The sequence below is a fragment of the Thamnophis sirtalis genome, unplaced genomic scaffold (genome assembly GCF_051295495.1).
Source record: "Thamnophis sirtalis isolate CommonGarterSnake01/CBP01778 unplaced genomic scaffold, rThaSir2_p1.2 scaffold_11, whole genome shotgun sequence".
Lineage (NCBI taxonomy): Eukaryota > Metazoa > Chordata > Lepidosauria > Squamata > Natricidae > Thamnophis > Thamnophis sirtalis.
This window is the reverse complement of record NW_028261391.1, coordinates 65,269,469-65,289,956: the sequence shown is the minus strand read 5'-3', so window position 1 is coordinate 65,289,956 and position 20,488 is coordinate 65,269,469. Positions and strand designations below refer to the sequence as shown.

The following is a 20,488-nucleotide window of genomic DNA, read 5'->3' as shown; positions in this document are numbered from 1 at the left end:
ACCTCATTCCAACCAGATCATAAATTTACTCTCCTCTATAATACAGTCCATAATACAATAGATGTATTCTCCATTAAAGGGTGGGTGAATTGCTTCTTAGTAATCAATAGGAGCAGTGGTGGGTTTCAAAAATTGTTCAAACCTACTCTGTGGGTGTGGCTTCCTTTGTGGGAGTAGCTTGCCGCCCATGTGACCGGATGGGAGTGGCTTGCCGCCCATGTGACCGGATATGAAGATGCCGAAAACACTTGTCAGAACCACCTTAAATGACCTCACACACAGCACTGGCATGCATAAGAATAGGATGTAAACTTGTTTTTTAAAAGGCATCTTTGGTTTGTGTTAAAACAACTTCAACACACGGAATGTTCTGATTGCGCCACAAACGCAGTAGTCATCCTTACCGTTCACAGAGGCACTGAGTTTTATAAATAGGAGCATGATAGTGTAGAATAATCATATCCAAGGACCAGTGGTGGGTTTCAAAAAAATGTTGGAACCTCTTCTGTAGGTGTGGCCTGCTTTCCGGGTCCACTGGTAGAACCTCTTCTAACCGGTTCGGTAGATTTGACAGACCGGTTCTACCGAATAGGTGCGAACTGGTAGGAACCCACCTCTGATACTAGACCTCAGGGGAATTTCTGGTGCTTTTGAGACTGTTTTTTTCATACTATGTAAAGAGAATGTCCCCTAGGTTTGGCCCCCAATGCATTAAACACAATAGATGTCTCTGCTGCTGAATCTGCCAAATACTGCAATATTGCTCCGACAAAGAGCTGTATGTTCACATTTGACTTGGAGTATATCTGAAACCTCTTGGCAGGCATAGTTTATCTATTTTGTGCAGGACAACATTATTTGGGATGGGCTGGTTTAGGTGTCTACATGCAGATACTGTAAGGGCATTGGAAAATATCTATTATAACTGTGGTTACAGACTCTTCTAATACTTTGGTGGAATGTCCAAAATTATATTTTACAAAGTTAAATGCAAGATACGCAGGATGCAATTAGAATGCTGCATATTTGTGAAATACATTCTTTTTCCACTGTTTGCCACCGCTGCAAATTCTTTTCACCTTTTCCTTTCAGGATGCGAAGACGTATTGTATCGTTTAAAAAACGTTTGGGTGTTTTGTTAGCCTTATCAGGGTTGATACGCAATTGCAGAACGTGTATATTAAGTACGTACTCATCGTGTGGCCAACACTAGTTACTGTTAATTATCCTGTTTCATGTGAGCATTTAACCAGCATAATTCTTGTACAGGAAAAGAATCCTAATTTAGATTTATTTCCATTTTGTGCTTCCCTATTACAAGGCATTTCACAAGTAAAACGATGAAAGTGTTGTTGCTGAAAGATCCAAAGGAAAATGATGGTGGACCAGATTCTTACATAAAGGTGAGTAACCTAACTTTTCACTAAGAATTGAATGATTTAAAAAAAAACCTTCCAGCTTTGTCCAGCTCAGACAATATGTTAGTTGTTTGTGCCTCTTTTCAACTGTCTTTTGGAAATAATATTTTACAGTTCGTGGCAGGCAGCTATGAATTAAGGGCTACTGTCGTGACATCAGTAAGCCAGAAGTAATTGAATGTGTGACTCATTTTTATTGTAGAATTGTATTCTATTGTAGCCTCTCTTTTCAACTTCATGGGAATTATTTCCTGAAAATGAAATACATGGCATTTTATCAAATTGATGTACTGTAGGTGAATAATATACAGATTATATTTTAAAGAAATCTTCTTTGGTTTCTAACAAAGTGTCAAAAAATTGCCTTTTCCTACATAAGCCCTCAGAATAATTTATCAGCACTTTACGAAGTAAGACACATATTAACAAGGAATAGATAATGACTGTTTAAGATAAGGGCTGCTAATGCCTACTATTTATTTGGCTTGCTATTACACTGAAGATTTATTTCTTACGCTGCTTTCAAAATTCACTGTTCAGTATTTCAGCAGATAGAAAATATGTTAGACTATTCCTTGCTCAGGAATAAAGCTACCGTTCATTACAGCAATCTCCTTCTTTATTTGAATTAGAATGAATAGTAGAAGTGGTGATTGATGCCTTTAACGTACGACTTTCTTATAATATTTTTGTTTTACATAAAGGAAATGCAGGGTTTTTTTAATAGAAAAGCTTCCCCATTTAACCTCGTATAGCCTAACTGTATTAAAATTAATTTTTAATGAAGTAATTACTTAGCATGTATAAACATGGGCAGGATTGTTAGTATGAATTCAGTCATTTTTCCACATCACAAGGAAAACAGTTCAGAGAAGCTATTGCCAAAGTCTTACACAAATATTCTTGGATGAAATATGCCTTTCGTTATTCTTTTCCAAACCAAAAACAATAGTTTTTCCCCCCTGGCATGATGTTATTTATGAAATAATTTTCATGGCTATATATATATATTTCTCTTTATTTTTGTTGCTGTTTGTTGATGTTTATATAATTTTTGAATTGTCTTGTTACAATACTTTAAGAATTTCCAGAAGTACTTGTAAAATGTAAATGCCTATCTACTGCAGTGGTGGGTTTCGAAAATTGTTCGAACCTACTCTGTGGGTGTGGCCTCCTTTGTGGGAGTGGCTTGCCACCCATGTGACCGGATGGGAGTGGCTTGCCGCCCATGTGACCGGATATGAAGATGCCGGTGACACTTATCAGAACCACCTTAAATTACCTCACACACAGCACTGGCATGCATAAGAATAGGATGTAAACTTGTTTTTCAAAAGGCATCTTTGGTTTGCCTTAAAACAACTTCAACACACGCAATGTTCTGATTGCACCACAAACGCAGTAGTCATCCTTACCTTTCACAGAGGCACTGAGTTTTATAAATAGGAGCATGATAGTATAGAATAATCATATCTAAGGACCAGTGGTGGGTTTCAAAAAATTTGGAACCTCTTCTGTAGGTGTGGCCTGCTTTCCGGGTCCACTGGTGGAACCTCTTCTAACCGGTTCGGTAGATTTGACAGACCGGTTCTACCGAATAGGTGCGAACTGGTAGGAACCCACCTCTGATCTACTGCCATAAAATTTTCCAAAATCCATACTTGGACTGTTCTTTTCTCTAGATCAGCAAAATGACCCAAGCTCTAGAGCAGTGTTTCTCAACCTTGGCAACTTGAAGATGTCTGGACTTCAACTCCCAGAATTCCCCAGCCAGCATTCGCTGGCTGGGGAATTCTGGGAGTTGAAGTCCAGACATCTTCAAGTTGCCAAGGTTGAGAAACACTGCTCTAGAGCATTCCATCACATTTTCCAGAGGCAAGAAATCACAAGAACAGAAACTTGGGATGAAATACACCTCCAGACTTAGGTTAGGTGTTACAGCTGAGAGCAGAATCAGATAGGTACTTGAGAGGAGGCATTTGTTAGTGAAAATATGTTAGTATCAAACTGCTTCAAACCAGGTCTGATAACATAGGTCATTGAACCATGTGCCATAGTTAAAGCTCACAGATTCCCGATTAGTCAAAAAAAAATACTGCAATGTTTATATTATATTCTCATCTTTTCTCATCTTCCCTGCTATCTTCTCTTTATCAATTATTGTTTGTAACTCTTGATTAATTATTGTAACTATGATTATAACCTATGACTTATTTCTTGCTATTTATATGTGTGAGCTTATGCACCAGAGACAAATTCCTGGTGTTTCCGATCAGACACGGCCAATAAAGAATTCTATTCTGTTCTGTTCTGTTCTGTTCTTAAATCCATAATTGTAGGTGTTTCAGTGGGTAATGGGCAATAATTCAGTTGGGATTCTTTGTTTCCATAAAAATATGTACTTCTTTTTTAAAGGAATTCGGTTCACACGGACTCAAAGCAACTTTAATTCCAGTTTTAGCATTTGAATTTATTTCTCTTCACACTTTCTCTGAAAAAGTAAGTTTTGAATTTTGTTTGTCGTAATGCCCCACGCTATTGAAACTATGCATTTACGTTTCCTTTCATTCTGTTTATTTGGTTAGCAATTTAAATGTTGATGGTATAAATCCTATTGAGGACAGGACACTTATAGTAAGTCAAGTATGACTGTACTTGTGTGAATTGTAATAGATAAGCAAAAATGTCTGATTCCTAACAGTTTGGTAATAACCAATTCTTCTAGCCTAATATTATTTTTTAATTTTTTTTATTTTAAACACATAAACACATCAACAAAAACAAACACATGACTTAAAACAACATAGGAACAAGAAGTTCCATCATATATCATACAGCAGTTCCGTATCGGCTTCTTTACAGTTAGTGTTTTCCCTTCTATACATTTCTATCTTGCATTCATGGTCTCCTTATTCATTATCCATTTTTATGTACAATTCTATATTTATTTATACTTAGCTATTTATAACAAAATATTGCTTACCTATATTGTGCTTTATATTCTTACTGTCATTTATTCTCTTACATACAATTATAGGTAAACATTCACATAGTTATTCTTTTTCTTTGCTGTTCTTATACTTTTGTTATTCCATTTAAAAGGTTATAACATACAGTTTGAGTTGCTTTGTTTACCATCCCTAGCGCCTGTTGTAACACCACCTTATTTTCCCTTTCTTTTCTCCCTGATAATGAAGAATTAAGCAAAAACTATAATGGATTTTAAGAATATAAGAATAACCTTGCTAATCCAGGCCAAAACTTCTTAACCCAGTATTTTGAGCATATGGTATTGTATCATATATATATTCAGAAAACTCACAAAACATTTTTCACTGTTGCCTTATATGAACTGATCTTTAATGCTTGTAGCAATAAATATAATTGTACATGTTGATGGTTGCATTAATATGTCCATTGTTCACCAATGTGTATAGTCAGTAGTGTTTTAAACTCATTTAGTGCCTTGTATCTTTCATGGCAGCAAATTCTATTCTTTGCATGAAGAATGACTCCCTTTTTAATTGGTGCTCTGCAATTAACTCTAATGTTCTAATATTCTGAGAGGGGGGTAATTACTATCATGGAGTTGAAGTACTGTGACCACATTTAATTTTGGTGGTCAGAACGAATTATAAACCTAAGAATGTCTTAATTTTAAAAAAAAAGTATTCATTCAATCTATCTATATGCCTGCTCACTCATCTGCATCTCTGGATAGCTCACATTTATTAAAAAAAACAGCAATCAGATTGAGAACAGATTAAAAGCTTAGAGCATTTGCATTGAATTTCATTTAGTATATTTTAGTATCACGTTACTTTATGTCATTTTGGAAGTTTCTCTCTCTGGTTATAAAGAGACTTGCTTCTTAACTTGTATTAGTATAACGTTGCATTCTAAATCTCTGAAACAAGTTCACCATCAAGACTATCGAAAGTGAGGGCGGGGGAGGAAGAGAATGAAACTAGACTGAAATAGTTTATCATTGGGATATTTTCACTTACAATACAACTAGGAGCACCATTTTCAGCATTTCTGAAGTGAGGACAAACCTTTAAAAAAAGATAGTCCTCACTTAACAACATTTCATTTAGCGACGGTTTATAGTTGCAACAGAACTGAAAAGAACGGACTTATGACCGTTTTTTTACACTTATGACCTTTGGTCATGTGATCAAAATCCAGATGCTTGGCAACTGACTCATATTCATGATGACGACTGCAGGGTCCAGGGGTAATGTGATCCCCTTATAGGCCGCCCGGAGTCCTTCGGGATTGGGCGGCCTATAAATTTAATAAATAATAATAATAATAATTTTGCAACTTCCTGACAAGCGAAGTTGATGGGGAAGCCAGTTTCACTTAATAGCCAGGTTATTAACAACTGTAGCAATTCACTGAACAACTGTGGCAAGAAAGGTCGTAAAATAGGATAAAACTCACTTAACATATCTCTCCCTTAACAACAGAAATCTTGGGCTCAATTGTGCTCATAAGTCAAGGACTAACTGTACAGTTTACCAGTAGAATTGGTGGAGGGGGTTACTCGTGGCTATCTTCAAAGCCTGATTGCTCCAGAGACTGAGGGAAATCTCTTTAATGCTCCACCATTCCCTATTGGTTCCCAGTTTCCTCGAGGTCGAGTGATGAAACCAGAGGTTAAGCGTGCGGAACTTACCTTGAGTAAGAACGTCACTGTTTCCGCCTCGGCAGTTAAATCTGCCGCAGCGGCCTCTTATTTCAACTGCACCGTGGTCATGTGGCTACGTCAGCTACAGGACCGCATTCCGGTTCAGGACGAGCGTCTTTTACAAGACCTCACGAAAATCATTGCTGCCATGCAATTTTCTGCGGACGCCACTCTGGATTCTATAAAATATGTGTCCCGAGTCCTATCCACCTTGGTGACTTCCAGATGGCTGCTCTGGCTACACAGTTGGCAGATGGACAACAAGTCCAAATGGAACTTGGCAGCGGCCCCGTATACGGGCCCGGATCTCTTTGGTGAGTGTCTAGACCCGATTCTCATAGAGAACAAAGACAAGAAAAATGTCTTGCCTACCAACGCCAAAAAAACAGACACTCGTATTACTCACTGCTGTAGACCTTCTTACAAAGCCCTCAATTCTACTTAAAATGAACATTCAGGTAAGGACCAGCGTTCAATCTAATACAAGCACTCTCAATGATTTTAAGGCCAACCAACTTTTAAGCAGATTCTGAATGAAAACTCATAGACAAAGCACAGAGGGAAGAAGTCTACCTAAGTTTCTCTGCTCACCTAATTAAAAGAATCAAACTCCCCCATTCCTAAGTGTCACCGGTCACATTGTCCAATGAAGGTGGAAGGCAGGTTCTGCTCCTCTTTCAATGGCCATCTGTTTCAATGACCTTGGTTCCCACGAGAAAGCATTTTGTTTTGACCGGAGCCTGGCTATCTACTTCCCCATTCCGATCCCGCTTTCTTGCTTTGTGGCAACTATGAGGCGGCCCAAGACGGCTCCAGCCAGGTTCGCTTCAGAGTGACACAATAAACTTTCAAAGATTTGGTATAATAGCATCCCTTTAGTTCTTAAAATGGCAGGTTTTAGTGCTTTTACATGTATTGAGATTGTAGTGAAAATAATACTGAAACTAGCACTTCGCTTTTTGAGATTTCTTGGTGAAAATTCGGTTAATGTTTTACTTATTTTTTTTTTCCTCTCTTCAACAAATAGCTTTTTCATCCTGATCAATACCGTGGACTAATTTTTACCAGCCCAAGAGCAGTAGAAGCTGTTAAATTATATCTAGAGGATAGTTGTAAAAAAGAAGGTGAGCAGAATGTGGTTTCCTTGGTTTTTACTTTAGTAGATGGTTTGGATCCATTTATTGTGGTTTGTTCACTAATGCATACGGCTTAGCATAGCATGACATGTGAAATTTGCATTGTTTCATTTTAGCTTGGAACAATTATCTAAGAGAAAAATGGAATACTAAACCTGTTTATGTGGTAGGGAAAGCTACTGCTGGATTAGGTAAGCCACTTCTTTACATTCATATAAACCGTTTAAGAAGATCATGCTTTTTAACAGATAAACACTTACTTTGGCTGCAGGACAAAAAAGTTAAAACAAGATTAGCAAATGTATTGTCTTACTCTTTGCTCCTTAATCCTCTATGGCAGATCAAGGCTTCAATCAGCTTATCTAAAACTCTTGGGCAGCAATCCAGGGCTGGAGTCTCCCAGAAGGAAGTCCTCCCTTAGTCATGCAATATCGAGTATTTTAAGGCCAGTCACTCTCCCTTAATCTAGGATGCTTGAGAAGGCTGCTCTTGTGTGGATAAAATGGAAGTCACATTGAGCTCTTGAAAGAAAGGTGGGATTTGCAGCTAATAAATAAGTAAGGTCTCGAAGCGGTCAGACTGCTCATATAAGTATGAGCAGGCTGACCATTTGATGCCTTACTAATTTGTCAGGATGTGTTAGAGGATAAAACACATTGTTATGTATGAAGTATGTTATGTGGTGCCCAGCAGAGGTGCGTTCCTACCAGTTCGCACCTATTCGGTAGAACCAGTTTGTCAAATCTACCGAACCGGTTAGAAGAGGTTCCACCAGTGGACCCGGAAAGCAGGCCACACCTACAGAAGAGGTTCCAAAAAAATTTGAAACCCACCACTGACACACACACACACACACACACAGAAAGAGAAAGGAAGGAAGAAAGAAATAAAGAAAAAAAGAAAAAAGAAAGAAAAAGTGAGAGAGAGATGAAAGAAAAAAAGGAAAAAAAGGGACAGAGAGACAAAAGGAAGGAAAGAGAGGGGGGGAGGGAGGGAGGGAAAGAAAACACATGGTCAACAAGCCACTAACACCAGGTCACATTGCCAGCAAGCCACTCCCACAAATGAGGCCACACCCACAGAGTAGGTTTGAAAAATTTTTGAAACCCACTACTGACACACAAACACACACACACACACACACAGAAAGAGAAAGAAAGGAAGAAAGAAATAAAGAAAAAAGTGAGAGAGAGATGAAAGAAAAAAAGGAAAAAGGGACAGAGAGACAAAAGGAAGGAAAAAGAGAGAGAGAGAAAGAGAGAGAGAGAAAAAACACATGGCTGGCAAGCCACTCCCACAAAGGAGGCCACATCCACAGAATAGGTTCGAAAAATTTTTGAAACCCACCAATGGTGCCCAGTATTATACATATGGAAATTACCATTATTATAGCATTAGAAAATGGTTTTTCGGCATTTATTCACCTGATGATGTCAGATTCCCGGGATTGAGGGCGTGCACTCCAGAAGACAAGTGACAGTGCAGTTTAGATAGTTTGCGTGGGAGAAAGAGAGTTAAGACAGCTTCCCCCCTAGTTCGCAGAGTATATGCTTTTATGGGGCAAGTAGTCTGCTTTAGTTTGGCAAGATAGTTACCTATAGGTGAGGAACAATAAAGGAAGTTGCTTAGAAGAGTGGTGTTTTTTTGTTTGTTCGTCCTTGCTAAACATTGTTAATAAAATTCACAGTAGGCAGTTTAATTAATTGCCACGTATTGAGTTTCAGCTATGGCATATTATACTAAAAGACAAAGCAGTTTCTGTTTTTAAAGACAAGGCAAGTAAAACAATTATTGTCTGTCTGAAATGTCACCTTTAAAAATACATTGAATATATCCACTCCTTAAAAGCCATCAAATATTCCCCCCCTTCAGTTCCACTGGAGCCACAGCTATTTGTGTGCATGAAATATTTTAACTCAACCTTACTTTAAGTATCATCTGAAAATGTTCTCTTTGTAGCAATATAATCTCATATTTTCATTGTCTTCCTAGATTGCGAACCTGCTGTTGTTTTTGTAATGATTGCCACTATAGAGTGGCTAAGTTACTGCAAAAATAACATTAGGAACCAAATAGATGAGACAGCAGCCATGTTTTTCAGAAAAGTATAACGCTAACATATTTTTATTCATACTACATGTAAAAATAGTAATATTTTGCCTAATTACAGTGATCTGGTTACCAAAATTAGGGTGAACAACTAACGTGATGTAACCATGTTGCTACACAATTTTCTTGTACCTCCATCGTCGATCAAGTCTCTGGATTGCATATGATAATTTTAAAACAAAATTCTACTTTTAAATGACTATAAAATAAGACTTCAATCTTATCTCCTCCTCTTCTTCCTCCTCTTCCTGTCAGTAACTGAAATAGGCCTCAAACCACAAGGAGAAGATTGTGGAAATGCTGAAAAACTAGCGGGATTCATTTGCTCCCGTAAGTGGAAACATAAGTTTCAATGACAAGTGTATGACTTTATCATCTTCAGTATGTATATGTTACAATGATCTCATTTTATGGTCTACATAAAATACACAATGTTTTCTCCGCTGGGTAACAATGAAAACCGTTCCAAAAACTTCTCATTATACTTGAAATATGTATCAACAGCAATAGCAAAAAATAGCATCCTGTGGCATTTCACAACAGAAATATAAACACTAAAATGGAGTGTTAGTTTGGAGGGGGAAACCTGGTTCTTCACATGATTAAAATGTCAAACCCCAGCCCGGGTGGGTGTGGCCTCATTTGTGGGAGTGGCTTGCCACCCATGTGACCGGATGGGAATGGCTTGCCGCCCATGTAACCGGATATGAAGATGCCGACGACACTTGTCAGAACCACCTTAAATTACCTCACACACAGCACTGGCATGCATAAGAATAGGATGTAAACTTGTTTTTTAAAAGGCATCTTTGGTTTGCGTTAAAACAACTTCAACACACACAATGTTCTGATTGCACCACAAACACAGTCGTCATCCTTACCTTTCACAGAGGCACTGAGTTTTATAAATAGGAGCATGATAGTGTAGAATAATCATATCCAAGGACCAGTGGTGGGTTTCAAAACTTTTTGGAACCTCTTCTGTAGGTGTGGCCTGCTTTCCGGGTCCACTGGTGGAGCCTCTTCTAACCGGTTCGGTAGATTTGACGAACCGGTTCTACCGAATAGGTGCGAACTGGTAGGAACCCACCTCTGTTACTCGTGACCCGTCAAAAGCGCGGACGACAAAAGCGCGATCGACAAAATCGCGCCTTTGACGTCATCACAGCGCGACGAAAAAGATCGAAAAATTCAAATAAAAATTAATAAAAATTAAATTAAAGCAAGCCGATTCACATAAAGGTAAGGGTTAGGTTTAGGGTTAGGGTTAGGGTTAGGTTAAGGGTTAGGGTTAGCTTTAGAGCGTTAGCGTTAGCGTTAGGGTTAGGTTAAGGGTTAGCGTTAGGTTTTTCGTTACTTTAACGGTTAGGTTTAGGGTTAGGTTTAGGGTTAGGTTAAGAGTTAGGTTTAGGGTTAGGTTTAGGGTTAGGTTTGGGGGGGTTAGGGGAAGGTTTTAGCTTTATTTTTACATTTTTTCGAACTATTTCGTCGCGCTGTGATGACGTCACAGCGCGCTTTTGTCGAGCGCGATTTTGTCCTACGCGCTTTTGTGGTGGAACCCTGTTACTATGGCAAAACAACTTTTTGGACCAATTGTCATATTTGGCATTTTGAGAGCATATCAGTTAAAACACGCCCCAAAATGGCTGTTATGGGGGTGTTATTTATGTAATACCCAATACAGTGGGTATTGGCCAGTGTCACAGCAACCATTTATCAGAAGTAATCCTTTTATTTTCCTTACTATCCTTTCTGATTTCCTATAACATTTTCTATAACTCTTGAGATTTCTTTTTCTTTTTACTGAGCCAGTCAATGTACTTTCACACAATGCATGAACCGATTTTTTTTATTGTTTTTAAACTTCTATTGGATCTGCAGCTGTAGTAAGATGTGGAGACATTGTGTAAGTTAAGGCTAAAAATGGGTGCCTTATTTTACAGCATGCCAATTCCCTATTTAATTTTGTTTTGAATTTCTCCTGAAATTTTTATGAAAACACAAGAACTACATGTTAGTTAAAACAAAGGTAATTGATAGTAGAAAATTTAAAATACATCATTCATACGGTTCACTGACAAATGCGCGCACGACAAAAGCGCGCCGACAAAACCGTGGCGAGAAAACAGTGATGTTGAAATCGCGCCCACAACAGCGCGCCCACAACAGCGCGCTGACAAAAGCGTGCCATCAACAAACAACGCGAAAACAAATTAATAACCCTAACCCCAACCCTAAACCTAAACCTAACCCTAATCCTTACCTTAACCTAATTGTGCTTTTGTCGACGCACTGTTGTCGGTGCGCTGTTGTGGGCACGATTTTGATCTCGCGGTTTTCTCGCCGCAGTTTTGTCGGCGCGCTTTTGTTGTGCGCGCATTTGTCGGGTCACACATTCATACAGCACTTTAGTTCTACAATTGTTTGGACATATAAACCAAAGACACTTAAAATTTCCTCACTGGGTTGCATTGGGCCAAAATACAACTATGTTAGTTTGGATCCAGGGTAGTTGCTGTTATTCAAGTAGCTTTATTTTTGGTATTGGTTTTGGCTGATCTATTGTGCTAAAAAGGTTAGTTGCTCCCTTAATTGAATAGGGAACATCAATATTTGTCTTTTTCCCAAGATAAATCTTCCAGGTTTTTCACAATGTAATGCCACATGTAGGTGGTTATATAGAAAGAAAACATTTTGCGGTCTGTCCTTGTTAAATTGTCTACTGCTAACAAAATGTTATTATTTTGTTCTAAACCAATTTAAAAGGATTAGCTTTTCTTCTCAGGAATCCCATTGGCTTAAACCTTCAGAAGCAACGAAGCTAATGTATTTTCCTTTTATCTCTGCATTTTGCCTCAATTTTATTTTTGCTTCGTGTTACTGACATCTCTGTGGTGCCTGTTAAAACATAAGGTTATTCTGGGGAAAATGATTAGATCTTAATAAGGCCCATCCATTGATTATTAGATTTTGTTCAATTATGAATCTTCAAAGGCAAAAATACTTTAGAATATTTAAAATAAGTATCTCAGCCGTTTTTTTAAAAAATAGGCACTGTTTGCTCTTAGGAAGCAAGTGCTGCTTTTGGGATGCTAATAAAATCAAAAGGTCTTCAATTATCTTTAAATCCCTTACAATTATAAGGGCACCACAAGCAAAGGAGACATGATAACTGCACTCTTGCTGGAGATGCAGAACACCATCGGAATGGGACAAACCCGTATTGGAAATTACCAGTTGATGTTCACATCCAAGCCTTGTTTATATCAGTCTGTAAGGTCAGCTGACCGCATTTCAGGTGCTTGGCAACACAGCCAAATTTATGGCCATTTTCAGGGTCCTGTGGTCATGTGACTATGCTTTATAACAGTTTTCTTGAAAAATCAGTTACTTCCAATATTCAGCAAAAACTGCATCAAACTGCATTTGGGAACTGCAATGAGTTTGCTTAATGTAAGGTGACCAGACGTCCCGCTTTTGGCGGGACAGTCACGATATTTCATAATTTGTCCCGCATCCCGTGGCATTTTTAAAAAGTCCCAATTTTTTAAAAAATATTTTAATCAAGAACCACCACCACCACCCCTGTCAATGGTGTCCCTCTTTACCAATGTTAAAATCTGGTCACCTTAGCTTAATGACAACAGCATTCATTTTTTCACCACAGGGTTCACCATTAAAAAAAGGTGGATCGATTGGATCGGTCACATGACTAACCCAATTTACAACGGTCATGACATTTGACCATAATGGGCAGGCTACATTACCATTACAGTTATACAATGGGGACTATCTATAAATAGAACCTAATAAAATCAAATTATTCTATTTGCTCTCTTTACAATGTTCATGGGTTGACTCCCAAAGTTTTTCCTCCTAAAGATGTGTGCTGACATATCTCATTTTTGTCTAGCTGATGCCATTTTTGGCAATAGTGAGGACCAAGAAAAATGAAAAAAAATATTCCTTTTTATATAGCAGGTAAACTGCACCAAAGGTTACCAATCCTTTGCCCTATCTGCCGTATGTATGTATGTATGTATGTATGTATGTATGTATGTATGTATGTATGTATGTATTCATTCATTCATTCATTCATTCATTCATTCATTCCATTTCTATAGCTGCTCAACTCAATCAAATGATTCTTTTCAGGCCATCCTAGGTAGCCCTTCCTCTTACATTTCATCCTTCCTTCCCAATTTTATGTTCCAACTATTAATAAGCCATGAACCTAATGTTATCGTTCCCTTTCATTTTCTCTCCTAAATGTTTATTTGTACTGGAACTAAGTTTGCACTTTGTCTACATGGGGCTGCCCCTGAAAAGCGTTCGGAGACTACAATTAGTCCAGAATGCAGCCGCGTGAGCAATATTGGGTGTACCAAGATACACCCACATTACACCTATCCTCCGCGAGCTGCACTGGCTTCCTATTGGTCTCCGATCGCAATTCAAGGTGCTGGTCATTACCTTTAAAGCCCTACATGGCTTAGGACCAGGATACCTGCAAGACCGCCCACTGCCGCATACCTCCCTACGGCCGGTGAGATCACACAGGGTGGGCCTCCTTCGGGTGCCGTCAGCCAGCCAGTGTCGGTTGGTGGCTCCCCGGAGGAGGGCCTTCTCTGTGGCCGCTCCGACCCTATGGAATGAACTACCCCCAGAGATCCGGACCTTACCCACTCTCATGGCCTTCCGAGAAGCCGTTAAAACCTGGCTATTCCGGCAGGCTTGGGGCTGTTGACCTCATTAGTGAGGTCCACCCCCGACTAGATTGGGTGCATGATGATGTTTTAAATTGTTTTCTTTTATGTTTTACTAATTACTTTCTTTTGTTTGTAAGCCGCCCGGAGTCCTCCGGGATTGGGCAGCCTATAAATCCATTAAATAATAATAATAATAATAAAAACCTCTCACTGCTCTCTGCTGTCTTTACATAAGTGGTACCATTCTGGTTGCAAAGTGTTGGCATGTATATCTGAACATTCAAAACACAAGAACTAATGATGCTACCTTCAACCTTGCCATTTGTAATGTTCCTAAGTAGGTATGGCTTGTCTCAATATTAAAATTAATGAGAAAATATCGTGGCACGACAAAACCGCGCTCGACTAAAGCGCGCCCGATTAAACCGCGTCGCTGACGTCATCAACAGGGCGACAACAGCGAGCGCGGAGAAAGAAGGGCGCTTTAAATAGCGCTTTGAAAGCAAGCCGATTCAAGTTAAGGTAAGGGTTAGGTTTAGGGTTAGGTTTAGGGTTAGGTTAAGGGTTAGGATTAGGTTTAGGGTTAGGTTAAGGGTTAGGGTTAGGGTTAGGGTTAGGTTAAGGGTTAGGATTAGGTTTAGCGTTAGGTTAAGGGTTATGTTTAGGGTTAGGTTTAGGGTTAGGTTTAGGGTTAGGTTAAGGGTTAGGTTTAGGGGGGTTAGGTTTAGGGGTTAATTTTAGGTTTAGTGTTTACAGCGTGCTTTTTTCTCTGCGCTGTTGTCGCGCTGTGATGACGTCAGCTACGCGGTTTCGTCGAGCGCCCTTTAGTCGAACGCGGTTTTGCGGTGGAACCGAAAATATTAGGAAAAACTCTCATGGAAGTGAATAAGCAAAGAACTTATTTTTTTTTCTTTAAATCCCAGTATTTGTTCCAGCAGAACTAGTGATTACGGGAATATCCTCTTGAAAGATGAGAAAGTGATAGATATAATTCCAATTAACAATCTGTCCTAAGGTTAAAAAGGATGTTGGCTGCCGTCAATAACAACAGAAACACCAATTAGAACTGGGGCCTCTTTTCAAAGCAAGCTGCTCCTTCCCGTGACTGTCTTGACCTTTTCCTTTTGCGCGGAAGATGAATTTATCCTGCTAAATTGAGTCTTTTAACTTTCTACACGTGTGCCTGTATGTGAAGTCTGAAGAATGCCAAATGGCAGAATGGGAGGAGAAAATGTATTAAAATGTTTGGAAGCATTGTGCTCCGAGCTCTCTGTTGAATAGCACAAGAAGAGCAAGGCGATTAATCTTTTTGCCACATCTTTTTAGGCAAACATCTGTAACTTGGCAATGGATTCCTTTTTAATTTACATGCTAAGTAGCTTCTACTCTATGGGATGTGTGTTTAGTTTTGAGCATTAAATGTTTTCAGCAATTGTAGGTATACAAGTCAAACACATTGCACTTCTTACGTTGTTTTAGCATGTGGCCACTTTAAAGCATTGCTTTCTGCTCCTCGTGCTTAAAATGCCGTACTGAATTAAATCCCTTTTTATTTCTTAAACAGGGGAGCCATCCAATTCATTGCCTCTTCTTTTTCCATGTGGTGCTCTGAAAAGGGAAACGCTTCCAACAATGCTCAAGGACAAAGGTTTGACATAAAACGTATTTTTGAGCAGTAGTTTTCTACTCCAAGAAGCTCAGAGGGAATAAGATAATGTCTGTTAAGCTAACCCAACTCGCGGGGTAGAGAGCGTGGGAGAGAGGATTGGAGGGAGGGTGAGAAGGAAGGGAGGGAGTGTATTGGGAGAGAGGTGTGGTAGAGGGGGAGGGAAAGTAGGGTAGAGGGGAATGATGGTGGGAAGACGGAAAGTTGGAGGGGGGCGAAAGAAAGGGTGTATGGAGGGTCGAAGAGGTACATTGGGTTTCTATTTTGGGGGGTATTATTGACAAGAGGAATGGCTGTGTTTATTGTTTAATGTTATAGGGCCCCGGTTCTGTACAGTATATGTGTGACTGTACGAAAATGGAAATGGAAAATAAAACACATTTACACAAGGAAAAAAAAAGCTAACCCAACTCGCCACACAGTGTTGTTGTTGTGGGGAACATAGCATTAGGTATTTCTGCCACCTTGAGTTATTTATAAAAAATAATGAAGGTGGGATAAAAAAATTAATAAATTATAGACCTCAAAGAGTTGGAAAAAGCCTCAAAATATGCAATTCTCCATAGTGCAGGAATTAAAACTGAAACTCTCCCCCCCCCCCCCCCCCCGATGGCTCTGCAAACTCTACTTGCACAGATCTAGTTAAGGGAATTCACGATGTGTCTCAGGGATTAGTTCTGCTACCTTATTTTTTACTCACAGGCTTAACGTTTTTTCCAGAATCTGCCTTTCTGTAACACGATTATTATCTGATATTCTAGATCAGGGGTGTCAAACTTGTGGCCCAGATGTGTCACACGCTGACCATGCCCATCCCCGGTTTAGCGAACGAGAAAATAGTTGCGATACATCATGTGACGACAACATGACGTCATGAGTTTGACACCTGTGTTTTCGTTTCTGGGCTGCTAGATAACAAATCCGAGGTGGCGCAGTGGTTAGGGTGCAGTACTGCAGGCCACTTCAGCTGACTGTTATCTGCAGTTCAGCGGTTCTAATCTCACCGGCTCAAGGTCGACTCAGCCTTCCATCCTTCCGAGGTGGGTGAAATGAGGACCTAGACTGTGGGAGCGATATGCTGACTCTGTAAACCGCTTAGAGAGGGTTGAAAGCCCTATGAAGCGGTATATAAGTCTAACTGCTATTGCTATTGCTATATCTTTCTGTACGACGGTCCCTGTAGGTATTTGGAAGTACTGTCATATTCTCCTCTGTCTTCTTTTTCAAGAGTGAGATATCCATTGTCCCGTTTCTTCTTTATAATAATCCTTTGGTCATTGACATGATCTTTCTCTTGTCAGAATGATCTTCTACACTGCTGCCGTTAACATGTTTATCTAAAACTTGGAAATTGCCTAATTACCTTGACTTTCATATACTTTATTTCAACTCCATTTTTTAAAAAAGACAACATACTGTAGTCACCATGTTTGTTCTGGACGGATCTTAAGAAACTAAGCTAAGGGTTGTGGCCCGGCAGGAGCTGTTGGAGCTGCCGCCAGACTCCGAGAGCGAGGGGTCTTATGAGTTGGCCTTGGAGGAGGTGGAGGACCCTGGACAGGGTGTCGACTCCGAACAGGGCGAGGAGAGACGGATTGGCCACCAGGTGGCGGCAGAGCATTGGATCAGAGGGAATGTTCAGGAAAACATTTGGGAGTTGTATCAGGATGCATGCAGGCGCAGGGCTACTCAGCGTAAAGAACAATGGAGTAACTACAGGAGGTGATTGCGAACAGCTGATGCTGATCAAGATCCCCTCCTGCTGATAAAAGAGACTGCTGGTGCCACGTCCTGGTGACAGAAGTCAACGTTCTCATTTGCGTTCACAAATCGAGAGAAGCCAACTTGGATAAGTGGCTTGATAAGAGAAGTCTGTTTGGCGGTGCTGTGTGAGTTATAGGACTTTTGCCACAGCAATTATCTTTGTTTCTTTTGGGCTCGCCGCCAGCAAGAGCCGGGACTGATTAAAATATTCTTTTGTACGTCTGTTTGGCTTTCGTTCCTGAACGGAGAAGGGTGGGGGATCAGAACAGCTAAGAATCCAAGTGTGTGCAGTGGATGGGACTCTTGTGGTCCTGCCAAAATCCAGCTGAGCTCTAGAATGTTCTAACAATGTCAGCACAGACTGGAATAACGATATGCGTGATTCATAGATGCCGTGGCACGACAAAACCGCGGTCCACTAAAGCGCGCCCGATTAAAGCGCGTACCTGACGTCATCAGCAGCGCGACAAATACTACCGCGGAGAAAAAAGGGCGCTTTAAAAAGCGCTTTTAAAGCAAGCCGATTCACGTAAAGGTAAGGGTTAGGTTTAGGGTTAGGGTTAGGGTTAGGTTAAGGGTTAGGGTTAGGTTTAGGGTTACGTTAAGGGTTAGGTTTAGGGTTAGGTTAAGGGTTAGCGTTAGGTTTAGCGTTAGGTTAAGGGTTAGGTTTAGGGTTAGGTTAAGGGTTAGGTTTAGGGTTAGGTTTAGGGTTAGGTTTGGGGGGGGTTAGGTTTAGGTTTACGCGTTAATTTTAACTTTACCGCTCACAGCGTGCTGTTTTCGTCGCGCTGTGATGACATCAGGTACGCGGTTTCGTCGAGCGCGCTTTAGTCTACCGCGGTTTTGTGGTGGAACCCATAGATGCCACTAGAACTACAGTTACAGATGAGCAACTGTTGTTTTCCATTTCTAGTTCTATGTAATGAACAGATAAGACATCGCCGTGGTTGGTATATTACTGTGCAACCTAATCTCTGTAATGTCAACTCACTCCAACGAAAGTGCAATGAAAAAAAAACTAAGCCCCAATTGTTTTAAGACATACGGAATAACATCTTGACTCAGAAGATCTTACGAAGACTGACATGTCTTCTAGGCATAAATAAAATTTACTGTAAGTGCTTAGAGTTTGCAGATTGAGATGGGAACAAATCCAATAAATAAACAACCCTTAGTAATAGCCCTGACAGCGCTTATATTATTTTTGAAGTGTACTTGTCACTCAAACACTTGAGAGGATTTTTAGCTGTCAAAGATGAACCACTTTTTACGTCTGCTAACCAAGTTCCTTTGGCATAAGGAATACGCCGATGGGTTCATTATTTTTAAAATGATGGCAGTGATCTTGAAAACAAGTTTTTATGGTCATATTTGAGATGACATTCATTTGTGTTTTCTCTGTCACCCCTACACATAATTAATCTTGCACAGATGCCTGTTTTCACAGCATTGACAAGTAAAACATTGAATTATGGCCAGCTTATTAATTCTTTTAAGGACAACACAAAAATGGAAGAAAGTTAATAGTGTGCCATTTATATCAATACGTGTGACATCGGAAAGGAGTATTAGTCTGTCATCTCACTCCTATAATGCTCAGTTAATTGGTTTTATCCTTTTTAAAATAGCAGAGGAAATCCTAAATAGGCTTTATGACTACCATCTGCTGACAGTAAACTAATTATGGTTGTTGTTCTAAATCTCGTTGTTCTAAAACAAAAACAAATTCTCAAGAGCCATCAAACTGTGTCACATTTCTTCCTATCTTGGAAACACCCAGTCAGTGGAAAATCTGTGATATATCCTCACAAAATTTTACATTAGAAAATATTCCTCCGCTGTATAGTTAGGATTCTTCCATATACACAATCAGTTGCTTGAGGTGCAGAGCATGGAGTACAGAGAACGTTCCTGTAGACCAGTGGTTCTCAATCTTCCCAATCTTAATACAGTTCCTCATGTTGTGGTGACCCCCAACCATAAAATTGGTGTCTTGGTTCCTAAGACCATCGAAAATATGTGTTTTCCGATGGTCTTAGGCGACCCCTGTGAAAGGGTCGTTCGACCCCCAAAGGGGTCCTAACCCACAGGTTGAGAACCACTGCTGTACACTGTATATGCTTTATACCTCAGGATATACAGTATGCAATTTACTTTCCCATATGGTTTAACTACAAAATTATTCTTTTGTTTCAATAATTCTATTCCACTTTTCAAATCTTGCTTCTTTTTTTTTTTTACTTCCAAAGGACAGATATCCTTCTATGTCTGATGTTTTACTATGCTCAAATACTGTATAATCTGAAATTTCAACAGAAACTTTCATCCATAAGCATTATTCCACTTAACGTATTTTTCAGAGTATAAGACGCACCGGAGTATAAGACGCACCAAGGTTTTGAAGAGGCATTTTTTTAAAAAAAGTAGGTAGGTAGATAGAGGGATAGAGAGAGATAGAGAGATAGAGAAATACAGTAGGTAGGTAGGAAGAGAGAGTGAGAGAGAGTAGGTAGGTTGGTAGGTAGAGGGATAGAGGGAAATAGAGAAATAGAGTAGATAGGTAGGGGGAGAGAGAGAGAGATAGGTGGGTAGATAGGTAGGTAAAGGGATAGAAGAGAGAGAGAGAGGAATAGAGAGAAATAGGTAGGTAGGTAGGTAGGTAGGTAGTAGATAGGTAGAGGGATAGAGAGAAATAGAGAGAGAGAGAGAGAGAGAGAGAGAGAGAGAGAGAGAGAGAGAGAGAGAGAGAGAAATACAGTAGATAGGTAGGGAGAGAGAGAGAGAGTTAGGTAGATAAAGGGAAAGAGAGAGAGAAATAGAGTGTGTGTGTGTGTGTAGAGGTAGGTAGGTAGAGGGATAACCAGAGAGAGAGAGAGAGAGAAATACAGCAGATAGGTTGGTGTTTCTGCTGGCACAGCACTTGATCAATGTAATTCTCATCAATCAGTTAACGAGCTTTCCAAAAGGAAAAAAAAAAGTTGTTGCACTCTGCA

The 20,488-nt window shown here is 39.7% G+C and overlaps 1 protein-coding gene across 3 annotated transcripts in view; it reads left to right on the top strand.

Moving 5' to 3' along the window:
- Positions 1–20,488, top strand: part of UROS (uroporphyrinogen III synthase) — a 29,086-nt gene that overhangs the window by 3,107 nt on the left and 5,491 nt on the right. For 2 of the 3 annotated variants that reach the window (XM_087725972.1, XM_087725970.1), the window contains exons 2-7: positions 1,322–1,403; positions 3,834–3,917; positions 7,139–7,235; positions 7,364–7,438; positions 9,612–9,686; positions 15,630–15,713. In XM_087725972.1, coding sequence (XP_087582098.1) covers positions 1,341–1,403; positions 3,834–3,917; positions 7,139–7,235; positions 7,364–7,438; positions 9,612–9,686; positions 15,630–15,713 — 478 coding nt within the window. In that variant the 5' untranslated portion in view covers positions 1,322–1,340. Of the gene's footprint in view, positions 1–1,075; positions 1,185–1,321; positions 1,404–3,833; positions 3,918–7,138; positions 7,236–7,363; positions 7,439–9,611; positions 9,687–15,629; positions 15,714–20,488 lie in introns of those variants that run through there. The other variant, XM_087725971.1, reaches the window with a different exon arrangement.